This window comes from Lissotriton helveticus, chromosome 11 (assembly GCF_964261635.1).
Source record: "Lissotriton helveticus chromosome 11, aLisHel1.1, whole genome shotgun sequence".
In the NCBI taxonomy this organism is placed as follows: domain Eukaryota; kingdom Metazoa; phylum Chordata; class Amphibia; order Caudata; family Salamandridae; genus Lissotriton; species Lissotriton helveticus.
Window position 1 is genome coordinate 487,674,301 of NC_136072.1, and position 26,533 is coordinate 487,700,833.

The window sequence follows — 26,533 nt, forward strand, 5'->3', positions numbered from 1 at the left end:
TGTGGGGGTGAGGCCTGTACCACTACTCCCAGCATGCCCCCTGGCCCACAGCTCAGCAGCATGGAGGCCTCCCCCACCCAGGAGCAAGTGTCAGCCATTGCACTGTTTAACAAACAAACTTACAGGTAGGTAGCCATCTTCACTTGGAGGGTGTTTGTGGGGGTGAGGCCTGTACCACTACTCCCAGCATGCCCCCTGGCCCACAGCTCAGCAGCATGGAGGCCTCCCCCACCCAGGAGCAAGTGTCAGCCATTGCACTGTTTAACAAACAAACTTACAGGTAGGTAGCCATCTTCACTTGGAGTGTGTTTGTGGGGGTGAGGCCTGTACCACTACTCCCAGCATGCCCCCTGGCCCACAGCTCAGCAGCATGGAGGCCTCCCCCACCCAGGAGCAAGTGTCAGCCATTGCACTGTTTAACAAACAAACTTACAGGTAGGTAGCCATCTTCACTTGGAGGGTGTTTGTGGGGGTGAGGCCTGTACCACTACTCCCAGCATGCCCCCTGGCCCACAGCCCAGCAGCATGGAGGCCTCCCCCACCCAGGAGCAAGTGTCAGCCATTGCACTGTTTAACAAACAAACTTACAGGTAGGTAGCCATCTTCACTTGGAGGGTGTTTGTGGGGGTGAGGCCTGTACCACTACTCCCAGCATGCCCCCTGGCCCACAGCTCAGCAGCATGGAGGCCTCCCCCACCCAGGAGCAAGTGTCAGCCATTGCACTGTTTAACAAACAAACTTACAGGTAGGTAGCCATCTTCACTTGGAGGGTGTTTGTGGGGGTGAGGCCTGTACCACTACTCCCAGCATGCCCCCTGGCCCACAGCTCAGCAGCATGGAGGCCTCCCCCACCCAGGAGCAAGTGTCAGCCATTGCACTGTTTAACAAACAAACTTACAGGTAGGTAGCCATCTTCACTTGGAGTGTGTTTGTGGGGGTGAGGCCTGTACCACTACTCCCAGCATGCCCCCTGGCCCACAGCTCAGCAGCATGGAGGCCTCCCCCACCCAGGAGCAAGTGTCAGCCATTGCACTGTTTAACAAACAAACTTACAGGTAGGTAGCCATCTTCACTTGGAGGGTGTTTGTGGGGGTGAGGCCTGTACCACTACTCCCAGCATGCCCCCTGGCCCACAGCCCAGCAGCATGGAGGCCTCCCCCACCCAGGAGCAAGTGTCAGCCATTGCACTGTTTAACAAACAAACTTACAGGTAGGTAGCCATCTTCACTTGGAGGGTGTTTGTGGGGGTGAGGCCTGTACCACTACTCCCAGCATGCCCCCTGGCCCACAGCCCAGCAGCATGGAGGCCTCCCCCACCCAGGAGCAAGTGTCAGCCATTGCACTGTTTAACAAACAAACTTACAGGTAGGTAGCCATCTTCACTTGGAGGGTGTTTGTGGGGGTGAGGCCTGTACCACTACTCCCAGCATGCCCCCTGGCCCACAGCTCAGCAGCATGGAGGCCTCCCCCACCCAGGAGCAAGTGTCAGCCATTGCACTGTTTAACAAACAAACTTACAGGTAGGTAGCCATCTTCACTTGGAGGGTGTTTGTGGGGGTGAGGCCTGTACCACTACTCCCAGCATGCCCCCTGGCCCACAGCTCAGCAGCATGGAGGCCTCCCCCACCCAGGAGCAAGTGTCAGCCATTGCACTGTTTAACAAAGAAACTTACAGGTAGGTAGCCATCTTCACTTGGAGGGTGTTTGTGGGGGTGAGGGTGGGAGGCCTGTACCACTACTCCCAACATGCCCCCTGGCCCACAGCCCAGCAGCATGGAGGCCTCCCCCACCCAGGAGCAAGTGTCAGCCATTGCACTGTTTAACAAACAAACTTACAGGTAGGTAGCCATCTTCACTTGGAGGGTGTTTGTGGGGGTGAGGCCTGTACCACTACTCCCAGCATGCCCCCTGGCCCACAGCTCAGCAGCATGGAGGCCTCCCCCACCCAGGAGCAAGTGTCAGCCATTGCACTGTTTAACAAACAAACTTACAGGTAGGTAGCCATCTTCACTTGGAGGGTGTTTGTGGGGGTGAGGCCTGTACCACTACTCCCAGCATGCCCCCTGGCCCACAGCTCAGCAGCATGGAGGCCTCCCCCACCCAGGAGCAAGTGTCAGCCATTGCACTGTTTAACAAACAAACTTACAGGTAGGTAGCCATCTTCACTTGGAGGGTGTTTGTGGGGGTGAGGGTGGGAGGCCTGTACCACTACTCCCAACATGCCCCCTGGCCCACAGCCCAGCAGCATGGAGGCTTCCCCCACCCAGGAGAAAGTGTCAGCCATTATACCCTGCACGCTCACCTTACAGGTATGTAACTACCGTTTATCTTCATGAAGTGTGTGTGTATTAATCTATTTACTATTGTACAAAATGCATAGACAATCAACCTTTAGGACACCATGATCTAACTATCCACTATGTAATGTAACACGATGTTGCCATGATTTGTACAACTGATGAAAGCACAATGCACTAGTGTACAGACAGCTGATGATACACAGATGACACAAACACTGACCACTCCCCATCTACTCCACAGGTGATGAAGAACTCACTGCTGGGGACAACACCAACGACCTGCAGAGCCAGTCTCCACCTCCGGCACATGGACTCACTGATGCAGACTCCCAGGACAGTTTGGACGATGAGCTCCATGCCGGCCCATCCGGTGTTCCACACACCCAGAGGTCCCGGGCCCCCATCCTCCCCACCACCACCTCTGCTGCAACGACAACGCAGCAGACCCCTGCTGTCACGGCCTCTGCCTCCACCGCAACCACCACCGCAGCCACTGCCACCAACACCACCACTACCACCAGTACCACCTGCAGCACCCTCCCTGTCCCTAGGGATGACCAGCCCACACCAACAACTGTGGAGGGCAGGGAGCCAGTGCGTGGCGCACCAGTGGCGAGGGAAGAGGTCCGTGGCAGCAGAGCAGGTGGGAGGGCCAGGGCCAACACCAGACCTCGGGAGGAGTGGACACCATCCCTGGACCACTTCACCAGAGTTGTGGATGCCTACCAAGAGGTCCAGGGACAAAGTGGCCGGTCGGATGAATTTTTCAGGGAGCTCATCCTGCTGATGAGGTCCATCGATAACCGCCTGGGACAGATGGTGGACCTCATGGGCCAGCAAGTGGCGTTGCAGAGGGACAGGCCTGTGTCCCAACCATCACCGCCGTCCCCTCCTGTTGTGCAGCAGGATGACAGTCCACCATCCTCCCCTGCGCCAACAGAGAGGGGCGAGTCCTCTGACGCCGCTGGCCATTCAGCAGGCCCCCCACCGCCAAAAAGATCTAGGGGGCGTCCGAAGAAGAGCCTGGGAGTCTCTGGAAGCCAAGCACCTGCCACACGCCAGTCACGGAGCCAGCCTTGAAGACAATCCTCTCCCCAACTGCATTGACTCTTTTGGACTATCTTTCCCCACATTGCCTTGGCAATGGCACCTGTCTGTTGGACTGGGTCACCACATTCATGTGGTGTCTACTCTTGCATCTCAGCGACCATGACTGTCAACTCACTGCTCATTCCCCACCTTCCTGTAAATATTCACGCACAATTCACATGTCCACCCCGTAAATAAAATACCTTACAATCCAGATTTTGTGTAGTGAATTCTTTAGTGCATTATATACAATGATGATAATGTCCATGATATGTAAACATGATGTACAGTATGCAGGGCAGGAACACGCTGGAGCACCTAGGGAGACACAACAGAACTACAGTCACTGGTCTCATCGTGGCAAAACACACAGATCACTGATCCACAAATATCCTAATTATCACAGGTATCCTACACAGTGTCTATCTGATATGCTTTAATGCCGTCCATAATACATCTCCGGACGTAACGTCCATTCCAACAATACCATACATAGGTGACAGAACATGTGGCTATTGGGAACATCTGCGCATATCCATTCACAACATTAGCTAACACACTAGACTATGTAGACGTTGTAACTCGTCACACACCTTCAAGTGAAGTAGCGTTGGATTAGCTGCTGCCGTTGGTCAACTCCTTCCTCCTCTCCACTCTCCTCATCACTGGATTCAGGTCCCTGAGCAGGTTGTGGCCTTGGTTCCTCACCGTCGTCCAGGAGCAGGGGGACCCCCTTGTGGATGGCCAGGTTGTGTAGCATACAGCATGCCACAAAGATCTTGCACACCTTCCCAGGCGAGTATGCAAGTGCGCCTCCAGTCCTGTCAAGGCACCGGAACCTTGCCTTCAGCAGCCCAAAAGTACGTTCAATTACCCGTCGTGTCCTGCCATGGGCCTCATTGTAGCGGATCTCTGCAGGTGTCTGGGGATTACGGAGTGGGCTCAACAGCCATGGCCTACTGGGATAAGCAGAGTCCCCTGTGAATAAAAAACACACATTGCAATGTTGTACGGCCACAGTAAAGGCAGTGACACACAGCACGTGATAGCAGTTGTGTAACTCACCCACAATCCAGGCACGTTCGGGATGCAGATTCTCCATCATCCGTGGCACCATGCTGTTCCTCATGATGAAAGAGTCATGTGCCGAACCGGGATACTTAGCACACACATGTGAAATTGTCATGTCTGCAAGGCACACCACCTGCATATTCATGGAGTGGTAGTGTTTCCGGTTTCGATAAATGTGCTCCGTCGCCTGCGGTGCCACCAGAGCCACATGGGTGCAATCGATCGCACCGACTACATGTGGGATGTGCCCAAGTGGATAGAAGTCCCCCTTAACGGCAGCCAATTCACGTCCCCGGGGGAAATGGATGTAGCGATTCCGATAGATCATCATGGCCTCGAGTACATCCCTCAGCACCATGCTGAACATGGGCTGCGACATTCCCCCAGCGTTAGCCACGGTCTCCTGGAAGGAACCCGTCGCAAAGAAGTGTAGTGCTGCCATTACCTTGTGGGTGGGTGTGAATGCCGTAGGATAGTGACGGCGAGGCTGCAGGTGGGGCTCCAATAGATCACACAAGATCTTCAATGTCGGTCTGTCCAACCGGAATTTCCTGATGATTGCCTCATTCTCCATGTCCTCAAGCACAATCAACTGACGTAGGAGATTTGGCCTCCTCCTAGTTTAGGATTAAAAACAATAGGTCAATGACAAGCATCATGAGATGGCCATAGCACAAAGCATCAATGATGTAATGGGAAAACAACAAGGGCCAGAGAGATGCATGGCACATCTGGTTACATGGCTGCCCAATAGCTACACACAGAGGGCAGGCCTCTCCAGTGACAATACCCAAGTGACAATAATGTGGATACAATGATTGAACTAGTGACATGCGCAGACATGGAGCTACAAGAGCCACTAATCTAATGTGACTTAACATGTCTGTCATACCCATCTGCCGTACCTGCCAGACCTCAATGCATCATGTACATTGTGGAAGCATTCATCAACACAATGATCACAATAGCAGGGACACTTCTGGTTGTGTGCATGATCAGTTCTGAATGCACAAGTCAGGTACGATACAATGCAGTGCCCCCAGCCCGGTCAAGGGCTGCACTGACCAACAACACATTAAACCTCACTACATCTATGTAGAGCACCTGACGTCTGGCAATCATCACCCATCAAAAGCCTTACTAAAATGGCACAAACACATGCTAAAGTGGCTCAGACTGAACATGCGTCCTCCTGTGGATGCAATGGCTCTGTGGCATCGTGTGTACAATGATGTGCCCTACACCATGTAGCTGCATGGAACTTATACATTGTCCATGATTGACATACACAGCAATGTGTACGAAAATGCCAGAACCTACCGCCGGTCCCCAGCGGTGTGACCCCAGCACCACCATCTACCCAGCCAAGGTAGCCATTGGCACATGGACTGGTGTCCATGCCGCTGGCTAGGCTCCGCCGCATCAGTCGCGGTACCTACCGCCGGTCCCCAGCGGTGTGACCCCAGCACCACCATCTACCCAGCCAAGGTAGCCATTGGCACATGGACTGGTGTCCATGCCGCTGGCTAGGCTCCGCCGCATCAGTCGCGGTACCTACCGCCGGTCCCCTGCAGTGTGACCCCAGCACCACCATCTACCCAGCCAAGGTAGCCATTGGCACATGGACTGGTGTCCATGCCGCTGGCTAGGCTCCGCCGCATCAGTCGCGGTACCTACCGCCGGTCCCCAGCGGTGTGACCCCAGCACCACCATCTACCCAGCCAAGGTAGCCATTGGCACATGGACTGGTGTCCATGCCGCTGGCTAGGCTCCGCCGCATCAGTCGCGGTACCTACCGCCGGACCCCAGCGGAGCGTCACCGCCATGGTGCATTGCATACAGCCAATGGCATGGGCGTTCAATGTGGCATGATGCAGATTTGAAAAATGCGGAAGCGGCGCGCCGCCGCCGCGGAGCCGGTCATTGGATGCTTTTGAATGATGCACCATCGCGGTAGCGCACCCCGGACACCCGCGGTGCGTCACCGCCATGGTGCATTGCATACAGCCAATGGCATGGGTGTTCAATGTGGCATGATGCAGATTTGAAAAATGCGGAAGCGGCGCGCCGCCGCCGCGGAGCCGGTAATTGGATGCTTTTGAATAAGGCTGACCCAGACAACCAATTGTAGCACCTTATCAGCTTCCTAACGACCCCATGGGCCTATAAATCTGTGGGAGTGAGCCACAAATTCCCACTGCTCACAGAGCCTGCTGCCTGGGACCCTCTCCTGCTGCTCACAGAGCATGCTGCCTGAGACCCTCTCCTGCTGCTCACAGAGCCTGCTGCCTGAGACCCTCTCCTGCTGCTCACAGAGCCTGCTGCCTGGGACCCTCTCCTGCTGCTGCCTGAGACCCTCTCCTGCTGCTCACAGAGCCTGCTGCCTGAGACCCTCTCCTGCTGCTCACAGAGCCTGCTGCCTGGGACCCTCTCCTGCTGCTGCCTGAGACCCTCTCCTGCTGCTCACAGAGCCTGCTGCCTGGGACACCTCACAACTCACTTCCGCCACAGGTCTGCCATATCCACAGGGATGTCAAGAACAGATAAGATCCGTGCCAGTCCATTCACGAGTGAGGAGCTGGATGTCCTTGTGAACGAGGTGCTGGCACAGTACCCACGGCTGTTTGGTGTAGGGAGCAGTAGGGCAGGGTGGTGTCAGACGTGTATTCATGATGCAGCTGTATGTTATTTTGGATGCGTGGTGCAGACAAACACTGACAGACAAGATGTTTGCAGGTGGTGGGAGTGTGTGTTTTGCATTATGACTCAGTCCTAGGCCTATACTTGTATGTGTGAGTGGGATGTGCTACTTTTTGGGGCAGACATGACCAACGGTTGTTTGCCTTGTAGCTGGTTGGACAGTGTCCGCTTGTGATGTAATTTCAGGGTGCCCCTGTAGTCATAGTCAGTGTGCCCCACAGAGTAGGTTCAGTGGCTGCCCTTCCAAAGTTTGTCCATCAGCCAACTTACATGCTACAGTTGCTGCACACTGATTAGTGGATATGCCACATCAATGCCCTGTACAATTTATGATTTACACAGTGCTGTCGATGCATTTGTGTTGAATCATCATTCTTCAGTGTGATAATCATGGAGACTACGAAGCTCAATGTGTGCATGCATTCACTAATGTTTATGCCATGCAGAGTGGCCTTGTGAGGGTACCCCCAGTTCTGGAGGGAGGGAGGTCACTGTGCGTCCAGATTCAGTGTCTGGCTGCTGTACTGATAGATGCTGACATATGACATTGTGTAAATGTTCATTAGTCCTTCTTTACTCTCATACCTGCAGCTCAAAGTACACCAACGTAAGGCTGTCTGGAGGGCCATAGCAGCAAAGGTGCGAGCCCTGGGGGTATCAAACAGACGACACACACACTGTCACAAGAGGTGGGACGACATCAGCCGGCTGGCTAAGCAAGTGGCAGAGATGAACTTGGGGATGGTACCACGCACAGGGCGTGTGGCACGCCGCACCATGACTCCGCTGATGGCACGCATACTGGCAGTGACCTATCCAGACCTGGATGCACGTCTGAAGGGGCTTCAGCAGCAAGACAGAGATGGTGAGTATCCGGGGAGGGATAGTTTGTCTGGGAGTGGATGCATGTGTAGAGTGCCTGTGTCTGCGGTGACACATGTGATGTGCCTGTGCTGCCATGCTGTGATATGTGATGTGAGTGGCAACTGTGATGTGTGTCTGTATGAGGCATTGGCCCACCATGGCCTTACTCTGCAGCTCCTGGCTGCAGTTTTCTGTCCTTGACATATATTTTGTTGTCCACATGGTCACTCTTCTTTGTGATGGTGGGTGGAGTCCCTATTATGCAGTACAGCTGTGTCCACTTAATGAGTGTTACACCATGTCAGTCTACTTTGCATGCACCTGCATGGTAGTGGCCCACACATCTGACAACAATGTGAACCCACATTGGCACATGGTGATTGTAATGGCCTATTTGACAATGTGGCATGTGTAGACAAAACAGGTGTGTGTATTCCCCTCTGGATCCCTTTAGGCTCTGGAAGTGGTGATGTTAGTTGTGGCTACATCATGTCCATGGGGCAGGTCCATGTGGGCTGGGGGAACACCATCCATGGGCAGGGTGTAGTGCTGTGTGTCATCGACATTGGTCCACTCCTGCCTGTTTGTCCGCATGACAGGCACAGTTGTGGTGTAACTGGTGTGTAGCTGCACAATGATTTGAGGGTGTGGTGGTTACCATGTAGCTCTAGGCCTCTCATGTGCTGCATTGCTCTGATATCGTGTGACCAGACTATGACACTTATACAACCATGTTTCTGTCGCTAATGCAGATTCGGAAGACACCACGGCGGAACATGATCCTGAAAGTGGTGGCGAGACCAGCACGACAGCGGCAGCAGAGCAGGGTGAGACGGAGCAAAGTGACACTGACCACACCAGCGCTGATGAGGGTGACAGGAGTATGCATGAGGAATCTGTGGCTGAGACACAGAGTACCACTTCATCTGATGGCAGGGGGGATGAGTCCCTGTTAGCAGCCACAGGGGATGGGGACTCTGCTGCTGCATCTGACTACCAACGGCCACTGCCCACCCTCCCATCCACTTCCTCTGGGGCTGGCCGTATCCGTGTCACTAAGAGGGGACGTGTGACATTCACACATGGCACCGCAGCACCTGCACCTGTCCCCCCTGCTGCCCTCAGTGCAGAGTGCGTAGAGCTCCTGCGGCAACTTTGCGTGGGCCAGACCGCCCTGCTGAATGCCTTCAGTGCCCACGATTACAAAATAGGGCAGGTTCTGGCATTCATGGAGGGCATACACTCTGACGTGGGTGGCCTACATCGTACACTCCTGTCATTGTCAGGTACAGTGACGTCAGCCCTCCAACATGCCCCCTTTGCAGCTCAGGTGCCTGTGACGTCCACCCAGTCAGTGGCCACATCAGATGACAGTGAGCACTTGGGACATACATCAAGTAAACGTTACAACACTAGGAGCACAGCTCAGACCCAAAGCAAACAATCCCGTCCACAGACTCCATCCCCAAAGAAGGGCAGGGACCCCCCAATATGCACAGACAAGGTGAAGTCACAGAAGAGCAAGGCCAGAAGAGCATTGTGTCAGACATCAGGCTCACATGCTGCTGAGCCATCACCAGATATTGACTCTGCTATGCCCACAGAGGATGTGTGGGATGTCATGACTACACCTGGGGAGAACACAGGGACACACCCACCTACCACATCAACCCCAGAACAAAGTACATCGAGGCAGGTGGAGGGAAGCCCTGTTGTGACCAGCCCAGTCATTGTGGCAGTGGAGACCCCTGTCGTGACCAGCCCAGTCATTGTGGCAGTGGAGACCCCTGTCGTGACCAACCCAGTCATTGTGGCAAAGAAGGGCAGTGTAGTGGCCATCCCTGGCAAGAAGGGACAGGAGGGCAGTGTAGTGGCCATCCTTGGCAAGAAGGGACAGGAGGGCAGTGTAGTGGCCATCCCTGGCAAGAAGGGACAGGAGGGCAGTGTAGTGGCCATCCCTGGCAAGAAGGGACAGGAGGGCAGTGTAGTGGCCATCCCTGGCAAGAAGGGACAGGAGGGCAGTGTAGTGGCCATCCCTGGCAAGAAGGGACAGGAGGGCAGTGTAGTGGCCATCCCTGGCAAGAAGGGACAGGAGGGCAGTGTAGTGGCCATCCCTGGCAAGAAGGGACAGGAGGGCAGTGTAGTGGCCATCCTTGGCAAGAAGGGACAGGAGGGCAGTGTAGACACCACCCCTGGGGTAAGTGGGAAGGTGGTCACTGTGGGGGATACACCTTCCAGAGAGGCTAAAGTGGTCCGGAGGCGTAGCCAGCACAAGCGTACTGCAGGATCAAGCACTTCTCCAGAGGGAGTGGCAGTGTCTGCCCCTGAAGTGGAACAGTTGGGGGGTGTGCAGGTGGTGTCAACGCCACTTCCCATCAACCCCATGACAGGGAAGCAAATTCATATTCCAAAGAAGTGGAAGGGCACCCCTCCGACCTCTCCCACCCACACTGTGTCAAGGGCGTGCATTACTCCACCTCCACGTGCCACGGTGCCACCTGGTCCGCACAGCCCTCCACCTTGCAGGCCCTCTGTTATAGCCACACCACATGTCCCTCTGTCACACCAGTCAAGTCGACCTGCAGTCCCTGACACACAGCCAGGTTCCACTCCACATGACAGCCAGGAGTGAGTTGTCAACACCCTCAGACGCCTGTGCCACACATAGGTGTGCTACAGTACACCATTGTTAGCGATGTGGGTGTGTTCCTGGGCCTGTTGCTCTGATGTGCTGTACCCTGCCAAGGACACTGGGCCTGTTGCTCTGATGTGCTGTACCCTGCCCTGCCAAGGACACTGGGCCTGTTGCTCTGATGTGCTGTACCCTGCCAAGGACTCTGGGCCTGTTGCTCTGATGTGCTGTACCCTGCCAAGGACTCTGGGCCTGTTGCTCTGATGTGCTCTCCCCTGCCCTGCCAAGGACTCTGGGCCTGTTGCTCTGATGTGCTGTACCCTGCCCTGCCAAGGACACTGGGCCTGTTGCTCTGATGTGCTGTACCCTGCCCTGCCAAGGACTCTGGGCCTGTTGCTCTGATGTGCTGTACCCTGCCAAGGACTCTGGGCCTGTTGCTCTGACGTGCTCTCCCCTGCCCTGCCAAGGACTCTGGGCCTGTTGCTCTGATGTGCTCTCCCCTGCCCTGCCAAGGACACTGGGCCTGTTGCTCTGATGTGCTGTACCCTGCCCTGCCAAGGACACTGGGCCTGTTGCTCTGATGTGCTGTACCCTGCCAAGGACTCTGGGCCTGTTGCTCTGATGTGCTCTCCCCTGCCCTGCCAAGGACTCTGGGCCTGTTGCTCTGATGTGCTCTCCCCTGCCCTGCCAAGGACACTGGGCCTGTTGCTCTGATGTGCTGTACCCTGCCAAGGACTCTGGGCCTGTTGCTCTGATGTGCTGTACCCTGCCAAGGACTCTGGGCCTGTTGCTCTGATGTGCTCTCCCCTGCCCTGCCAAGGACACTGGGCCTGTTGCTCTGATGTGCTGTACCCTGCCCTGCCAAGGACTCTGGGCCTGTTGCTCTGATGTGCTGTATCCTGCCCTGCCAAGGACACTGGGCCTGTTGCTCTGATGTGCTGTACCCTGCCCTGCCAAGGACTCTGGGCCTGTTGCTCTGATGTGCTCTCCCCTGCCCTGCCAAGGACACTGGGCCTGTTGCTCTGATGTTCTGTACCCTGCCAAGGACTCTGGGCCTGTTGCTCTGATGTGCTGTACCCTGCCAAGGACACTGGGCCTGTTGCTCTGATGTGCTCTCCCCTGCCCTGCCAAGGACACTGGGCCTGTTGCTCTGATGTGCTGTACCCTGCCAAGGACTCTGGGCCTGTTGCTCTGATGTGCTCTCCCCTGCCCTGCCAAGGACACTGGGCCTGTTGCTCTGATGTGCTGTACCCTGCCAAGGACTCTGGGCCTGTTGCTCTGATGTGCTGTACCCTGCCAAGGACTCTGGGCCTGTTGCTCTGATGTGCTGTACCCTGCCCTGCCAAGGACTCTGGGCCTGTTGCTCTGATGTGCTGTACCCTGCCCTGCCAAGGACACTGGGCCTGTTGCTCTGATGTGCTGTACCCTGCCCTGCCAAGGACTCTGGGCCTGTTGCTCTGATGTGCTCTCCCCTGCCCTGCCAAGGACACTGGGCCTGTTGCTCTGATGTGCTGTACCCTGCCAAGGACTCTGGGCCTGTTGCTCTGATGTGCTGTACCCTGCCAAGGACACTGGGCCTGTTGCTCTGATGTGCTCTCCCCTGCCCTGCCAAGGACACTGGGCCTGTTGCTCTGATGTGCTGTACCCTGCCAAGGACTCTGGGCCTGTTGCTCTGATGTGCTCTCCCCTGCCCTGCCAAGGACACTGGGCCTGTTGCTCTGATGTGCTGTACCCTGCCAAGGACTCTGGGCCTGTTGCTCTGATGTGCTGTACCCTGCCAAGGACTCTGGGCCTGTTGCTCTGATGTGCTGTACCCTGCCCTGCCAAGGACACTGGGCCTGTTGCTCTGATGTGCTGTACCCTGCCCTGCCAAGGACTTTGCACTTCCCGATTGTGATTCACCAGTGCATAGTCTATGGCATTTGCACATGATTTTGAGACTTGCTGGTGTCTACTTATGTTGTGTAGCTACATCTGTGCAATATGTGAATAAATACAGTACATTATGGTGTGTTTTCTCTGTCTCCTTACTGATTAAAGTCATTTTCTTGTTTGACTGAGTTCCATGGTCTATTTTGTACATCACCATTGCAAGGTTCTATGTGCCCATATGATTTTTAGACAGGGGGACAGGGTGTTCAGTCCATTGTGGCCCTGCTGATGTTGTACTCTGTGATGGTTATTTGGCAGGCCATGCAGTTTTCGTGTGGGTGAATTGCTATTGCTGCATACACTGTTCACAGGTCACCTTGGGGGACACTGGCAGCACAGGGTGTGCAGCTGTGCTGTGGTGTAGTCGATGTTTATGATGTGATGAGGTGTGTGTTTCCCTTTCTGTGTGCCCTGGCGTGTATGTGTATGGTCGTCTTGTGTTGGCCCTTGGTCCTGGTGGCATGGCTTACATGGCATGTGTGTGGCAGAGGTGTGCAGTGTGAAGGGTGTTAGTTTGTAGTGTATGTATGTGTGCCCCTGTATGGTGTGAGACACACATGTGTCAGGCAGGAGTTGTATGCCTGTTGTATGTTTTGTCTTGCCCTGTGTGGATGTTTGTATACAATTGTGTGGGCTGTGGGGAGTGCACTGGTGTTGTGTGTCCGTTGTCAGGCAATCCTGCTGTGCCTTTGTCCCTGGTTGTGTGTCGCAGTGTGTGTGTATTGTGCTTGTTGTTACAGTGCTTGTTGATGTGCAAGGGGGTGCACGGGATAGGCACCTGGCCTGTGACTACTTCGGGTGGTGTGCAGTGTTGGTCGGGGTGGTGTGTCGCTGTGATGTTTGGAAAGTGTCCATGCCTTGGTGTTGCCCTGCCTTCTGCATAGTGCGCATGTGTTGACCGCGGCGGTGAGGTGTCCGTGACCGTGACGTTGCTGCAGGTTGGCCGACGTTGTGTGTTCCGGATGCCGTGGGGTGCCTTGTTCTGAGGTGGGTGATGTGTGGGTGCCCATGTGGATGTGTTGTGCCCCCCAGCAGGATGCCAGTGTGGTGCTTGGGACCTGTGTCGGCATGTGTGTTGTGTGGTGTATATGTGTAGTGACGTACCTGCGGCGGCGTCCGCGGCGGCCCATCTGGCGATAGTGTTGCAGCAGGTACATGACCGGATGCATGTGGAGGGCTGGGTCCATGGGGTTCATGTCGGGTCTCGGCGTGCGTGCTCCGCTGTAGACTTTCCGCCTGCTAGAGCTGTGCAGTGTCTCCGGTGCGGTGCGTCAGCTTGTTTGGCCCATCCTAATTTGTCGAGCGGGGCGGACGTCATCGGCCGCGGCGTAGGGTCTCGATTGGCTGCAGCCGGCGCGGTGGCGGGCGCACCTTGATGGCGGAGCGCGGCGCTCCGCGGCGGACGGGAAATGACCTGTGTTTACATATCCTAATGTGGCGGACGTGAATTCCACTGCTAGCGGGCGGAAAAAGCTGTTTTTTCCGCCCCGCCATCGTTGCGGTAGTGCCACCGCCCGACATCCTAATGGACCCCTAAGTTTTGAGCCTTGGTTATCCATAAAACTGATATACGATGTAAGGGCTCTCTGGAGACCCAACTGCATTCTGGCCATGAGCACCGCAACATCCGCGTAGAGAAGATAAACTATCGGCTTATTGTTAATCCATGGTGGGTCTCTCGCCCCGGCCACCAGTTCCTCCTCTAAAGCATTGGTATATAAGGAGAAGAGGAACGGGGCCAGGACACAGTCTTGTCTCAAAAACCTATCCACACGGAATGACCCCGTACATTCTCCCCTTAACCCGTATCTCCCCTTTGCGCTGGCCCCCGATTATATTTGCATTAAAACTTGCACAAGGGTTGTGTCGACTTTTAGAGTCTATTGTGAATAACACAATCGAATGCGGCCGTGAGGTCTACGAAGGCCACGTAGAGCTTGCCTTCCTTAGCTTGTGTGTATTTCCCTATTAAAAGACTGAGATTTATTACCTCCTCGTTAGCCCCCAACCCCTGTTAAAAACCATATTGGACCACACTCAGGATGTTATCATCCTCTGCTCATATTTGTAGTTTATTCAGGACAATCCTGCCTGCTACCTTCACCAAGCATCTAAAAGAGATCTTGGTCGGTAGCAGGCAGGGTTGTTCCGATCCCCTTTTTTTAAAATTGGTATGATCACTGATTCTGACCAGGACCCAATAAAACCCCTTGCACAGCAGGCTTCTAAAACCCGGATTAACAATGCAGACCATAATGTTGGGATGGATTTAAATAGATCCATCAGGCCAACATCGGGACCCGGTGCCATACCTCCTTTACTGGCATTGATATCCGCTAGCACCTCCTCATGCATATTATGCATCTCCATAGGCAAAAAACTACCAACATCTTCCCAATGGTCTAATTCGGGATCAAAAAATGTCCTGCCTTCTCCTTACAGCTGTATACATTTGAAAAGGAGTCGATCAATGATTTCTCATCAATTGCAACCTCAATCTTGGCTCCATTGTAGTTTGAAAATAACGGGGCATTTACTGCCTGCCAGAATGAGGTGCAGTCCTTGCGTAGGGGTGCTTCATAAAGAGGGTCCCACACTTGGTTTTTAAGTTCTTTCTTTCGTGCTTTTCTGGCAAGGTTATAGGCCCTCCTACTTACTCTAATTTCCCCCTGATCTCTCACAGTTCTATGGAGAAAAACATGTCAGCCTTGTGTAAGTCTTGGTACAGTTAGAATCAAACCAGCCTTTTTCCTTTATTGGGGCTCCCTTACTCTGTGCTGTGAGCAAGTTTTGGACCACAGTAGTGATATGAGCAAATGCCTTTATAGTGGTATCAAAAGCAGTATTGTCTTGTAAACACACTACTATATTATTGTATGCTTTAGTAATGAAATGTTTATTGAGCACCTCTGGGTCCTTCTTGCCCCATCGCACGGAGTATCCATTTTGACGATCTACGGCAATATTTTGGGTCCATGCCAAACTCTTATTATTAAAAGGAAAGCCCCTTTTAGGGAGTATTATATTAAGACTTATGGGCAGGTGATCACTCAGCGCATTATAATGTGTTCTAAATGTGTCAATCCAGGTGGCATAATGATTTGGAATGATTATAAAATCAATTATAGATTCACAACCTCTACCAATAAATGTATAATCAAAATCCACCCGAGGGGAGCACAGCAGATTCGCGAAACCCATGTGAGGCCATTAAATCATTAAACTTCTCACCCCTATTGGTATGAGCAAAATGAGTCATCGGTTTGTTCTCTTCAATAACTACCCCACACTACCCGAATCCAGCTTGAGAGCATATGTTTGTATTAAAATCACCTACCCAAATTGTGATCATATCAAAGCCTTTTACGGCTCCTATTATGTCCATTTCCTCACTAAGTGACTTTAAAATATCCCCTAATTTTACCTTCTCTGTATTATTATAAAAATTAACAATGGACACAACTATATTACAATTAAATAGATAGTCACAATTTGATAAAATGTTATACATTTACCAATTTCAATTCTTAAAGCCCCCAGTAAATTTAAGATACAGACACATATCCCTTCTTTGTGTCTCCCATGGTTTGACCGTATTTCTGGGGTATGGTAGGTCTTATACCCATCAATATTGACTTCATCCAGAAGCCAGATCTTCTGGAAACATAGGATATCAAAACTGCGGATGAAGTCTACCCAGATGGAATTTTTCACCTTGGTTTGCAAGCCAGCACTATTCCAAAAGAGTACGTGATATCAATGGATACACTATCAGTTGGATTAATGCTGTACAGACTTTTCAAGGCCTGCCTCATAACCTCCGTCCTCCTAGGGCTACTGTCTATTCTTTCATTGTTAATATCAATGGGGAGCGATCCATCCATTCCCACCCCACCGCTCATTAACTCGCTCCGGTCAATAATGAGTTCCCTGGAATGAAGTGTTGGACTTCTCTCCTGGGTAGTTTGGTGTATTAATATTTCCTCATCAGTACATTGATCAATACTATCAATAATATAACATTGAACATTATAAAATACATTACAAAATATGAAATGTAATACATATACTATTCCTACTACAATTTATGCATAACTACGCAAATTATTATAGTAAATACATAAAAAATATTCTACTCCCACTTCACGCAGTGCAAAAATAATAAAACTGGGTAAACTTTACAAATCTCCCTCCAGTAAATGCAGCAGTAGTGAAAGTGTTGGATTGTGGATAGGCAAAATGTACTATTCCCACTCCAATTAGTACAACAATAGGAAAAGTGTTGGATTGCAGAGGGGTACGATTTGCTATTACCACTCCAATGAGTGCAATAGTAGAGAAAGTGTTGGATTGTGGAGGGATACAATGTACTATTCCCACTCCAAAAATAACATTATTTCAAAAACACTATATATATATATATGCAAATACCTAAAAATATATTTGATATAAAAAATGTAAAAAAATGAAAACATATTACAATGTTAAATACATATCTCAAAAAACGACATATATTATAATTAAAATTCAAAATCATTTTCATACAAATAGGTATTTTCATTTAGAAATTATTTTACAAAAAAATATGCATTAGATACATTTAATTTAGTTACTTCCCACCCTAAAACCATGCAAACCTCACAACCTGCACCGAAAACGTAACTTTAAAAAAGCAGCAATATTACTATATTTATCAACAAACTAATTATCATTAAATATTAATTACTAATTAAATATAAATAATTTACTTCCCACTGTATACCCCCACAAAACACACAACACATTCATAAAATTTTGCAGAAAATTATTTACACAATTAACATAAGTAATTATCAATTTAATCATTAATGTTAGTTAAAAATAAATAATTAATTTCTTAAAGTGAGTTTACCACCCACCCCATAGCCCTACAAAACCCACAACCAAACATAAAAAATTAAATCATTGCACAAGTAACATAATTAATTATCAATCAAACAAATATTATTAATTAAAAACAAAGGGCCTTATTACGATGTCAGCTCAACACCGTTGTGGAATCGGAACCCACCAACCTCCTGTCAGGGTTCCCGACCACAGCATTACAATGAGACTGCACATGGTGTAGTCGCATACTCCCATTTCTCTATGGGAGCTTGTGCGGCAGCCATAAACTGGCCATAGCACAAGCTCCAATAGACAAAAAGGGAGAATCTGTTAATTCCTGCACTGTGTGGCAAGCACAGTGCAAGGATTAACAGGACCCCCTCGGCCCTCAACCGTAGGCTACAGGGTGAAGGGGGCCCTGCTGGGGCCCCCAAAGTTGTCCTCCGACAGGCTTTCCATGTCAGAAAGCCCGACATGGAAAGCCTGTTGGAAACCAACATTGTAATCCCTTCAACGGAAACGCCGTCCATGGGGATTACGTGCAGGTCCCAACTGGCCGACTTGCTCCTTGAGGCTGTTGGAATCCAGCTCGTATGACCGGCCAGTTTCACTTTCGACCACCAGCATCGTAATGCGGCTGTCGAAAGTAAAACCCCTATGAAACTCAGAAAGCCTCCGACCTGTGGTTGGAGCCTTTCCAGGTCTCATCGTAATGAAACACTAAATATAAATGTATTAAAATAAATGAACTCCCCACCCTTTGCTCCTATAAACCCCACAACCCACACCTAAAATTAAACTTACAAAAAAAGGAATTACACAATTAAAAAAATGAATAGTTACTTCAATTAGTTATTATTAATTAATTATTTATTCGATCCGTTAAAAGAGATTACAGATCATAAAAGCACAAAAATATAAAAAATACATATATAAAAATAAGCATCATATTACAAAGAATCAAATTCATACAAATACAGCTTAAAAAACAGAGCATATAAAAAAATTCAGTGACTACCACACTACTTGGTACTCATTAACACCCGTGAATAAGTGAATAACATTTAAAAATGATATGGTCCAGCAAATACGTAGTGATATTTTTTCTTCTTCTTAGACAGGCCAATAAAAAGGAAGCTATTGTGAAGCACGTGAATGGGTCATCAAGTTTTTTTTTAAATAATAAGGCGGTGGCATTGCCAAATTTTCAGTTTCTTTATAAGTGGGAATATAAATCTTAAACGTTCCGTCTCATGGTAACCACAAAAAAAGGATTAATGAAGTTCAGACTGCTCTGCTATCTGGTCACGGAGGCATGGTGACGGGTCACTGTTTCTGTACCTCTATGCCGGGAAACCCAACATCAGGGAATTCGATTTTATCTGAATCTTAACAGGATAAATCTGTCTTGGGCATTTCCTATCTCTGAAGATATTGATAGTCACCCTCCAGGATCGGTGGAACTAGTTGGTACAACATCACTGTTTTCTTTAGGCTATTTTCTCTCTGTCGCTCATAGGCCACTATTGAGAAAAAGATAGACCTATTGCTTCAAGATTGTTTTGCACATACTTGGGGTATTAAATAGTTCTTCCAGACCCAGAGCAGCCAGATTTATCCTCACATACTGGAGTCATAGGATTTTCCGTGCATTGTCATTTCAAAATTGAATAGTATTTAACACTTTTAGCCCAAATTTACTGGGGAGAAAAGGGCTGGAAAGATTCAACCAGGACTAAATATTGTTATATAATCTTAGAAGAGGGTGTAAGGTTAGAAAGGGACTTTGTGTCAGGTGACTGCCCCAACAGGCCATGAAGAATCACATCACCTACTGCGGCTGGAGTATAGCTGAAGGCATTCAGTCATCACTTGCTGAGCTTTTTGGCCATACTACAGTGTGCAGCTAAGAATAGAAGACTTGTTATTATACTAAACATAGAGCCTTTTTCCTCAAACAGATATTCAGGTTTACACCATCTGAAACTCAAACTAGACTTTCTCTCTGGTCTTACAATAAGCTTAGTAAGTAACACAATAGGGTGGGTTTGCTATAAAACATACTGTCAATATGAATAAATAATTATTGTTGTTAATGCTTTTCATAAACATTGCAGTCACCATTCTTTTTGTCTTTATTATAATTCCACTCCTATTGTGTACAGTAGGATAGGACTTTTATTTCAAAATAAACAATTAAAATATATTTGTTGTTTTCTTAGTGTTTGAAGTGTGGTGTTATTTAATGAAAGAGGGTCTGGGTTCAACTAACTATCCCTGTGAGATCTTTTAGGATTAATTGTTACCTGAAACACATCCTACTCAAATATTGCTCAGTGGGTTATGGTGTGGTTGGAATCCAACAAGTTTTCTGACTCGGGTTGGCACATTGACTAAGCCCTTATTGCTAGGAGGTCTATAAATCCCAATTCTGGGATATGCTCTGGAGGATGATCTAGAAAATCACTGCCCTGTTCCACCATGCCTCAGAAATGCAGGATCAGGTGCTGAACTAGATGTATTCACCACTGCCACATCCACCTGCAAACACTTTCCAGCACCTAACTCCACAAATAATCTGTTCAGATCTCTAAAAGAGTATTTAATCAGTACATTTGGGGCATACATCAAGCCAACAAGCAGTGACTCATTCTGTACCATACATTTCACAAAACAAATCTTCCTTCCTCATTGATCAGAACTCTGGGAGTACAGGCTGCCAGCTTTTTGAGTATGAGTATAGCCACCCCCTCCTTTCTTATAGTGTGAGGTGTTATCTGATGCTGTATCTAGCTCTGATTCCAGAACTGAAAATGATATGACCACTTCCTTTTATTTAACTTTTAGCTCTCCCCGATTCACTGGGGGACAGATGCATTTTTTTGTAGTAGACCACACCTCTTGGAGATTATTGGGCAAATAGGTCATTCACATTCAGGGGCCATATTGATAGGACTTTCAGTTGGGTAAGCATATTTCACTTCCAGTGTAGGCAACCAGAATCTTTTGTCTCGTGTACAAGGAGTTTTCCGGAAGTACCCTTAGACATAGCGGAAGTGTTACCAGGTGGATATTTGAGTAAGGATGGCAGGAGTGGTGGTGCTGTAATTTTATAGCAAGTGTGAGCAAACACCAGTGATAATACTGGATAGGAATGAGTAGAACATCTTTGCAGCAGTATGGATTGTAACAGTAAGAAAAGGTAAAGGAAGAGTGCTTAAGTTGCGAGCTTAAGTAAACAATTAATTTTACACAGGCAGATTTCACAGTTGTCTCCCTCATAGGGCTGACTTTTAGAGGAAATGCTCATGCAAGGACATCAACCTTGACATTCACAGATAGGGAAGGCATGGAGAAGTGTATAATGTGGCAATCTTTCAATGATATTTATTGGTGGTTTTTAGGGTGACCTAGATTTGGCTCTATTTCTGGGTTACATTTACAATAAGTATTGAGCTGATGATGGTTCTATCCATTTATCTCCCACTTTCCCCTTCAGCTTGGAAGCTGAATTTGCATTCCAGGAAGTCATCAGTGGGGCTGGGTCCATTGCTTTTTCCAAAAGAGTCCTGACATCATTCTAAGTCAGTAGAATCTCTCTTCCAAACTTCCAAATAACTTTGATGCCTTTTTTTATTATAATTTCTCTATTGGCATTTTCAGTTGATCCATACAGAATGCTGTAGTTATACATGCATACAAAGTATGAGAACTATATTTAACAGGTAATTTTTAACAACTGTCTTGTGCATGAGCTTGTTGTACTTCCACATTGTCAAAAATATAAATTGAAGCCTTGTTCATCTTCTTGTAACCTAGCAACATATATCAGCGAGTCTAGGTGCTCTAACAGCAACCAGCAGGGTAAAAAAGGGGAGACATTTCACTTATAGACAATAAAGGCTGGTAATAATGACAGGCACATCATTCAACAGTAATTAGACACTCTGAACCCAGTAGATGCTAGCTGTTGCTTTGGATCCGTAGAAGAGCTATATAATTGATCGTAATTAATTCACTTTTGATGAGGAAGATGGATGGTTGGAATAAATAAATTCAAGTTGAACATAGAATATTTGATGACTCATCTTTGATACTATCGTCTGGGATCCACTCAATTAAAACGCAAAGCCTTACTAGAGATGATAGACCCACCTGATTTTGAGTGTTTACTTACAACCCTGATGAAGTCCGTCTAGGACAAAACTCGTTGGCTGGGCTGAATCAATGTTTACATCTACAAAACGAATAGAAATGAATCAATATTTTTCCATATAGATTCTGTGACTCCTGTGTATTACTAATGTACACTCCAGTAATTGTGAGTTGGATAATTTATGTATTTGGTCTATATTATTTTATGATGTCTGGGCATCACCAATGATGGAAATGTGACGTTTCCAAAAAAGATTAATGATATTATCAATGATAACACAGATGTAGATAATAGACACTCCTGTCCTGTATGTGCTCAACAGAAATTAGGGTTACAATAGCAGTTAGTCATTAATAACAGTTAATGCATCTACTGCACTGGTTCATGCTGATTAACACCTCTCATTTACTGAGTTAGAAGATAGGTGGTTAGTGGTTCCCATGTATCTCGGGGTGTGGAGCTGGGCGGCAAAAGCTCAGTGTGTGTAAGGAGTTGATCTTTACAGAATATTAAATCTTGGAGTCAATCTTTGAATTTAGGGGCTCCTCCCCTTTCCCATCAACATGCAACCCTGCTTTTAGCTAAGAGGAGAAATAATTAAACATATCATTGGTATCCCGCTTCTACATCCCCTGTGAAGCCTAATATTGCAATCAATGGCGTGAGTGTAAATGTTTGATAAATTATCAGTGTGAGTGCCCCTTCACTTCCTTCCAGTAATTTTGTATTTGTGGACAGTCCATGCAAGGTGCAAGAAGTTTGCTCCCTCCATTGTGCAACATGTACATTTATCATTTTGGAGAAGTTTATAGCATTGTAGTTTATCCAGTGTGTAGGATAGTCTATCTAGAAATTTATAATGGATAATGCATAGTCTACTGCTTGATGCTATGCGCCCTGCCTGCTGACAGCAGTATAATCATTTTGTGTCTGTGAGGGGGGTACCCAGCTCCGGTTCCCAGCACCCCCTGGAACCTTCTTCCAATGCCAGTCTTTCCCATTATGTCTCGTGGTAAAGGAGAGATACTAGGTGCTTAGGACCATCAGAGGTCAGTAGCATATGTAATGTGTCATGGGTAGGAGGTTCTCATGTGAGTTAGGGGTGGAAGCCTTTATCTCAATTCTCAGTCTAATATATAAAAAAAACATCCAGTGGTGATTGCTTCCCATCTGCAAACATGATGTCTCAGTCTATAAATATTCCATCCTTATACTGATCACCCCAAGCCGTGGTGCCAGCCCTGAGCAGCATTTTATGACACACACGCTCCCGGGTAACTGGCACTAAGGTCTGGTAGCCCAGTGGGAGGAGGGGGGAGTACAGTAAAGGTGTATATGTCCTTTTCTCAAATTTGTCCCATGCTGTGCAGTGGACGCAACAGTAGAGTTAGTGGGGGCAGAGGCGGATGAGTTGGGCCCCAAGTAAGCAATAGATTGGATTGGGGACATGTAGCCCGGTTTTATGGCGAAATGTGGCATGTATGGGACTGGCCTGTACCAATATATTGCATAGTGTACTTGTGCACAGAGATAATGAAGCTCCATATCTGGGGCTTCAATGCCTTCCTTTTCAAATGGTAGCGTGAGAATCTCCAACTTTACGCGGGGTTACTTACCCACCCAAGCCAGGCGGATCAGCTACATTCCAAGCTTGGCACAGAACTGTCTCCCTGGTGAGTGTGGAATGTTAAGAAGCAGGTATAAACATTTTAGCAATATGACCATTTTTATAAGGGACAATTGTGCCAATAGCGATGGTGATATCCTTTGGGTTATACTGTCAATTACGCTGGTTAGGGTCTTTCCATACTTAGCACGTAGGCATGTGTGTTGATCTCGTGCCACCTCTATGCCGAAGTTCTCAAGGTCCATCATAGTTAGTAATCCAGATGAAATCTCTGAGTGTTATCAGTTAGTGGAAAAATATGAGATTTTGACCAATTGATATGAATACCCAACTGCCCCACAAATTTGACAATTTCCCAGGGAACTCTATTTAGACTCTCTCGAGGATCACAGAGATACATTGTAATGTCATCCGCTTAAAGTGATATTACCAGATGACGCAAGGGATATCTCAGTACATATTGAGGGTGATATTGTCAGAGCTTAGCTGCCAGGGGCTTCACTGCCAGAACAAAAAGCAAGGGTGATGGCTGGCAGCCCTTCTGTGTTCCCTGTGTGATATAGAATGTTGTGGTGCACATTTCAATTATTTGCACTTTGGCTGATAGTTTGGAGTATAGGGGGGCGATCCATGTCAGAAACCCAGCCGGAAGCCCATGCGACGAAGCGCCGTCATGGGGTAGTCCCATTCCAATGTGTCAAAAGCCTTAGTGATATCAAGAAAGAAAATAAATCTGGGTCTATATCTAGCAGCAATGTAAATAAGGTGTGCACATTTATGCGACATGAATCACCAAGGTATGAATCTTGAATGATTGGGCAGGACCAACGACACCATCAGGAGGCGCTGCTTGTTCACCAGCACCTTAGCCAGTATTTCTGCATACAATTAATGAGTGACAAGGGGCAATAGGAGTTGCAGAGTGTAGCCTGGTTGTCAGGTTTAAGGAAAGCAATAATCAAGAGCTCTCTCATAGATGGCGGACGTTCTCCCTCCAGCCTAGCTTCGTAATATCCTTCTTTTAGGAATGGTGTTAGGATGCCTCTATAAGATTTAAATAAGTCTAGGGGGAACCTGTCAGGGCCTGGGGCCTTGTCTGATTGTCGGTGCATTATGGCTTCTTTAATCTCATCCTCTTCTATGTCAACCAATAGAAATTCATTTTGTGCGTCGCCCAGAAACCCCAATGCCATGTCTTCCAAAAATGCAGCCACATCCACTTCGATCGTATGTAACAAGCTGTAAAATGGTGTTATACGTGAAGTCTTAGAGGCTCTAAATATTTTAAGCCAAATTTTGTCCCTAAAATGAACAGGGAAGGATATAGAAAGGTCAGTTTCCCTTAGTAATTAAGAAGAGTTTTTCAATCGTACAGTAGTAGGGGATAGTAAAAGTTTATATAAATGAGCAGCTTTGGGAATAGAATTAGTAGCAATACTTTGTAATGGTGTCATGGATGAGATTTATGCAATATCAGGAGGAAACAAATTGGTCAATAAAAAAAGTGAAGAGCAGATGATATTTGGTTGTATTCCTGTAAAAAAGAGATTGGTAGATTATATTGTGATTGTAGTTGGGGGAAAGGTATAATAGAGTTATGCTTTACAAGTTGATGAACAAACATAATACCCTTCTCCCTCCAATGTTTGAAATAAAATGATTGACATAAAACTCAATAGACTAATTACACCGCATAGAAGAGGCTAAAAAACATTGATAAAAATAAAAACTCGTAAAAAATATTACATGCATCAAATGTTAGGTATACGATAGAATTAGAGTTTTGAAGATAAATGAACAATCAGACATATAAACTACTTCAGTAAATGAAAACATTTTCAGTAAAGAGTGTTCAAATACAATTCATCATGGCATGGGAGAATCCTGAAAGTCCTTAGTTTGAGTATAAATGTGTTGAATTAAAAAAGCAGAATAATATAACTTAAAATCAGGAAAAAAAAACACCTCCTTCATTCTTTGAATGTTTACATTTAGACAAGGCAATACATGAGTGTTAATATTCCAGAGAAATTTGGTATGAAGAGAATTAATCTTAGAGAAATAGTAAATGTATATTTTTAAAAGGTAATATAAACAATATAAAAAGGACACGTGGTAGAATTATCATCTCGATGGAATCTAATCGACCCCACCATAATAGATGAAGGGGAGACCTTGATGAGAGCAATTTCTGAATTTTAAGTTTTAAAGGACTCAAATTATGGCTAACAATGCTGGAAATAGTAAGTATTTAATTTTGGAAGGAAACCTTGTAAAATAAGTGTCAGCAAACATATATTGATAACATGAGGTATTTCATGGTAGAACTTCAGTTTTCGAGACGTTTAGTTAATGACCAGAGATACTAGAATATAAGTTGATCTCTTGTAAAAAAGGATTTAAAGAGGAAAGGGGTTAGACATATATAGGACTTATATATATAAAATATCATCAGCAAAGCCGATAACTTGGTTTCAAGTGAGTTGTGTTTAAAACCAGACAAATGTGTTTTACAACAAATACGTTCAGGAAGTTTTCTAAACTGTGAGGTAAAAGCAAAGGGGAAAGGGTTCAGCCTTGTCTCGTACCTCTGTGTAGATTAAAGTATGGGGGAAAGCATCCATTAACAAACACACTGTCATGGGCGGCAGAGTACAATAATTTAATAAAAGAAATAAAATTAGGGACAAAGTCAAGTGGGAAACATATATTGCCAATGATATAGTTTAATGCCTTTTCAGCGTCAACACATAGAGCCTCCAGGAGAGAGTGATATTTCTTGCCAAATTGAAGAATATTGAGGAACATTCTGGCATTGATCGGAGCTAGTCTACCCTTAATAAAACCAGATTGATCAGATTTGACAATTAGGAGAACAACTTTTTCAAAGCAGGATGCTAAGATTTTGGCAAATATTTTGCAGTCATAGTTAATTAATTAATCAGAATGATACTTTTACAGAGGGCATGATCTTTGTTGGTTTTAGGTATATTGACAATTAGTACTTTCTAAAAGTATCCAGTAGCTTTGGAATCTAAAAAAATAAAGAATTGAAAAGTTCAAGTAATTTGGGGGCATAAAATGAAAAAAAAGCAGAAAGTAATTCAATCGAAAATGCATCTGGGCCCTGGGCTCTAGCTTTATGTTAGGAATTTAATAGCCTCTTAAATATCCTGAAGAGTTAAGTCAGCTTCTAATGATTTACATTTAACAGGGAATGAAAGGAGGATTAGGAAGACCATTATAAAAGTCTGAATATCCTGCTCTGAAGGTTTGGTATCTTCTGAATATAATGA

The 26,533-nt window shown here is 47.5% G+C and overlaps 1 protein-coding gene across 1 annotated transcript in view; it reads left to right on the forward strand.

The window, feature by feature from the left end:
• LOC144790823 (uncharacterized) overlaps window positions 1-26,038 on the forward strand; it is a 57,344-nt gene extending 31,306 nt beyond the window's left edge. The window contains exons 2-4 of the mRNA XM_078665497.1: window positions 7,727-8,025; window positions 8,777-9,837; window positions 25,979-26,038. Of these exons, the coding sequence (XP_078521623.1) occupies window positions 7,727-8,025; window positions 8,777-9,837; window positions 25,979-26,038 (1,420 nt within the window). The remainder of the gene's footprint in view (window positions 1-7,726; window positions 8,026-8,776; window positions 9,838-25,978) is intronic.
• Window positions 26,039-26,533: the final 495 nt, after the last annotated feature.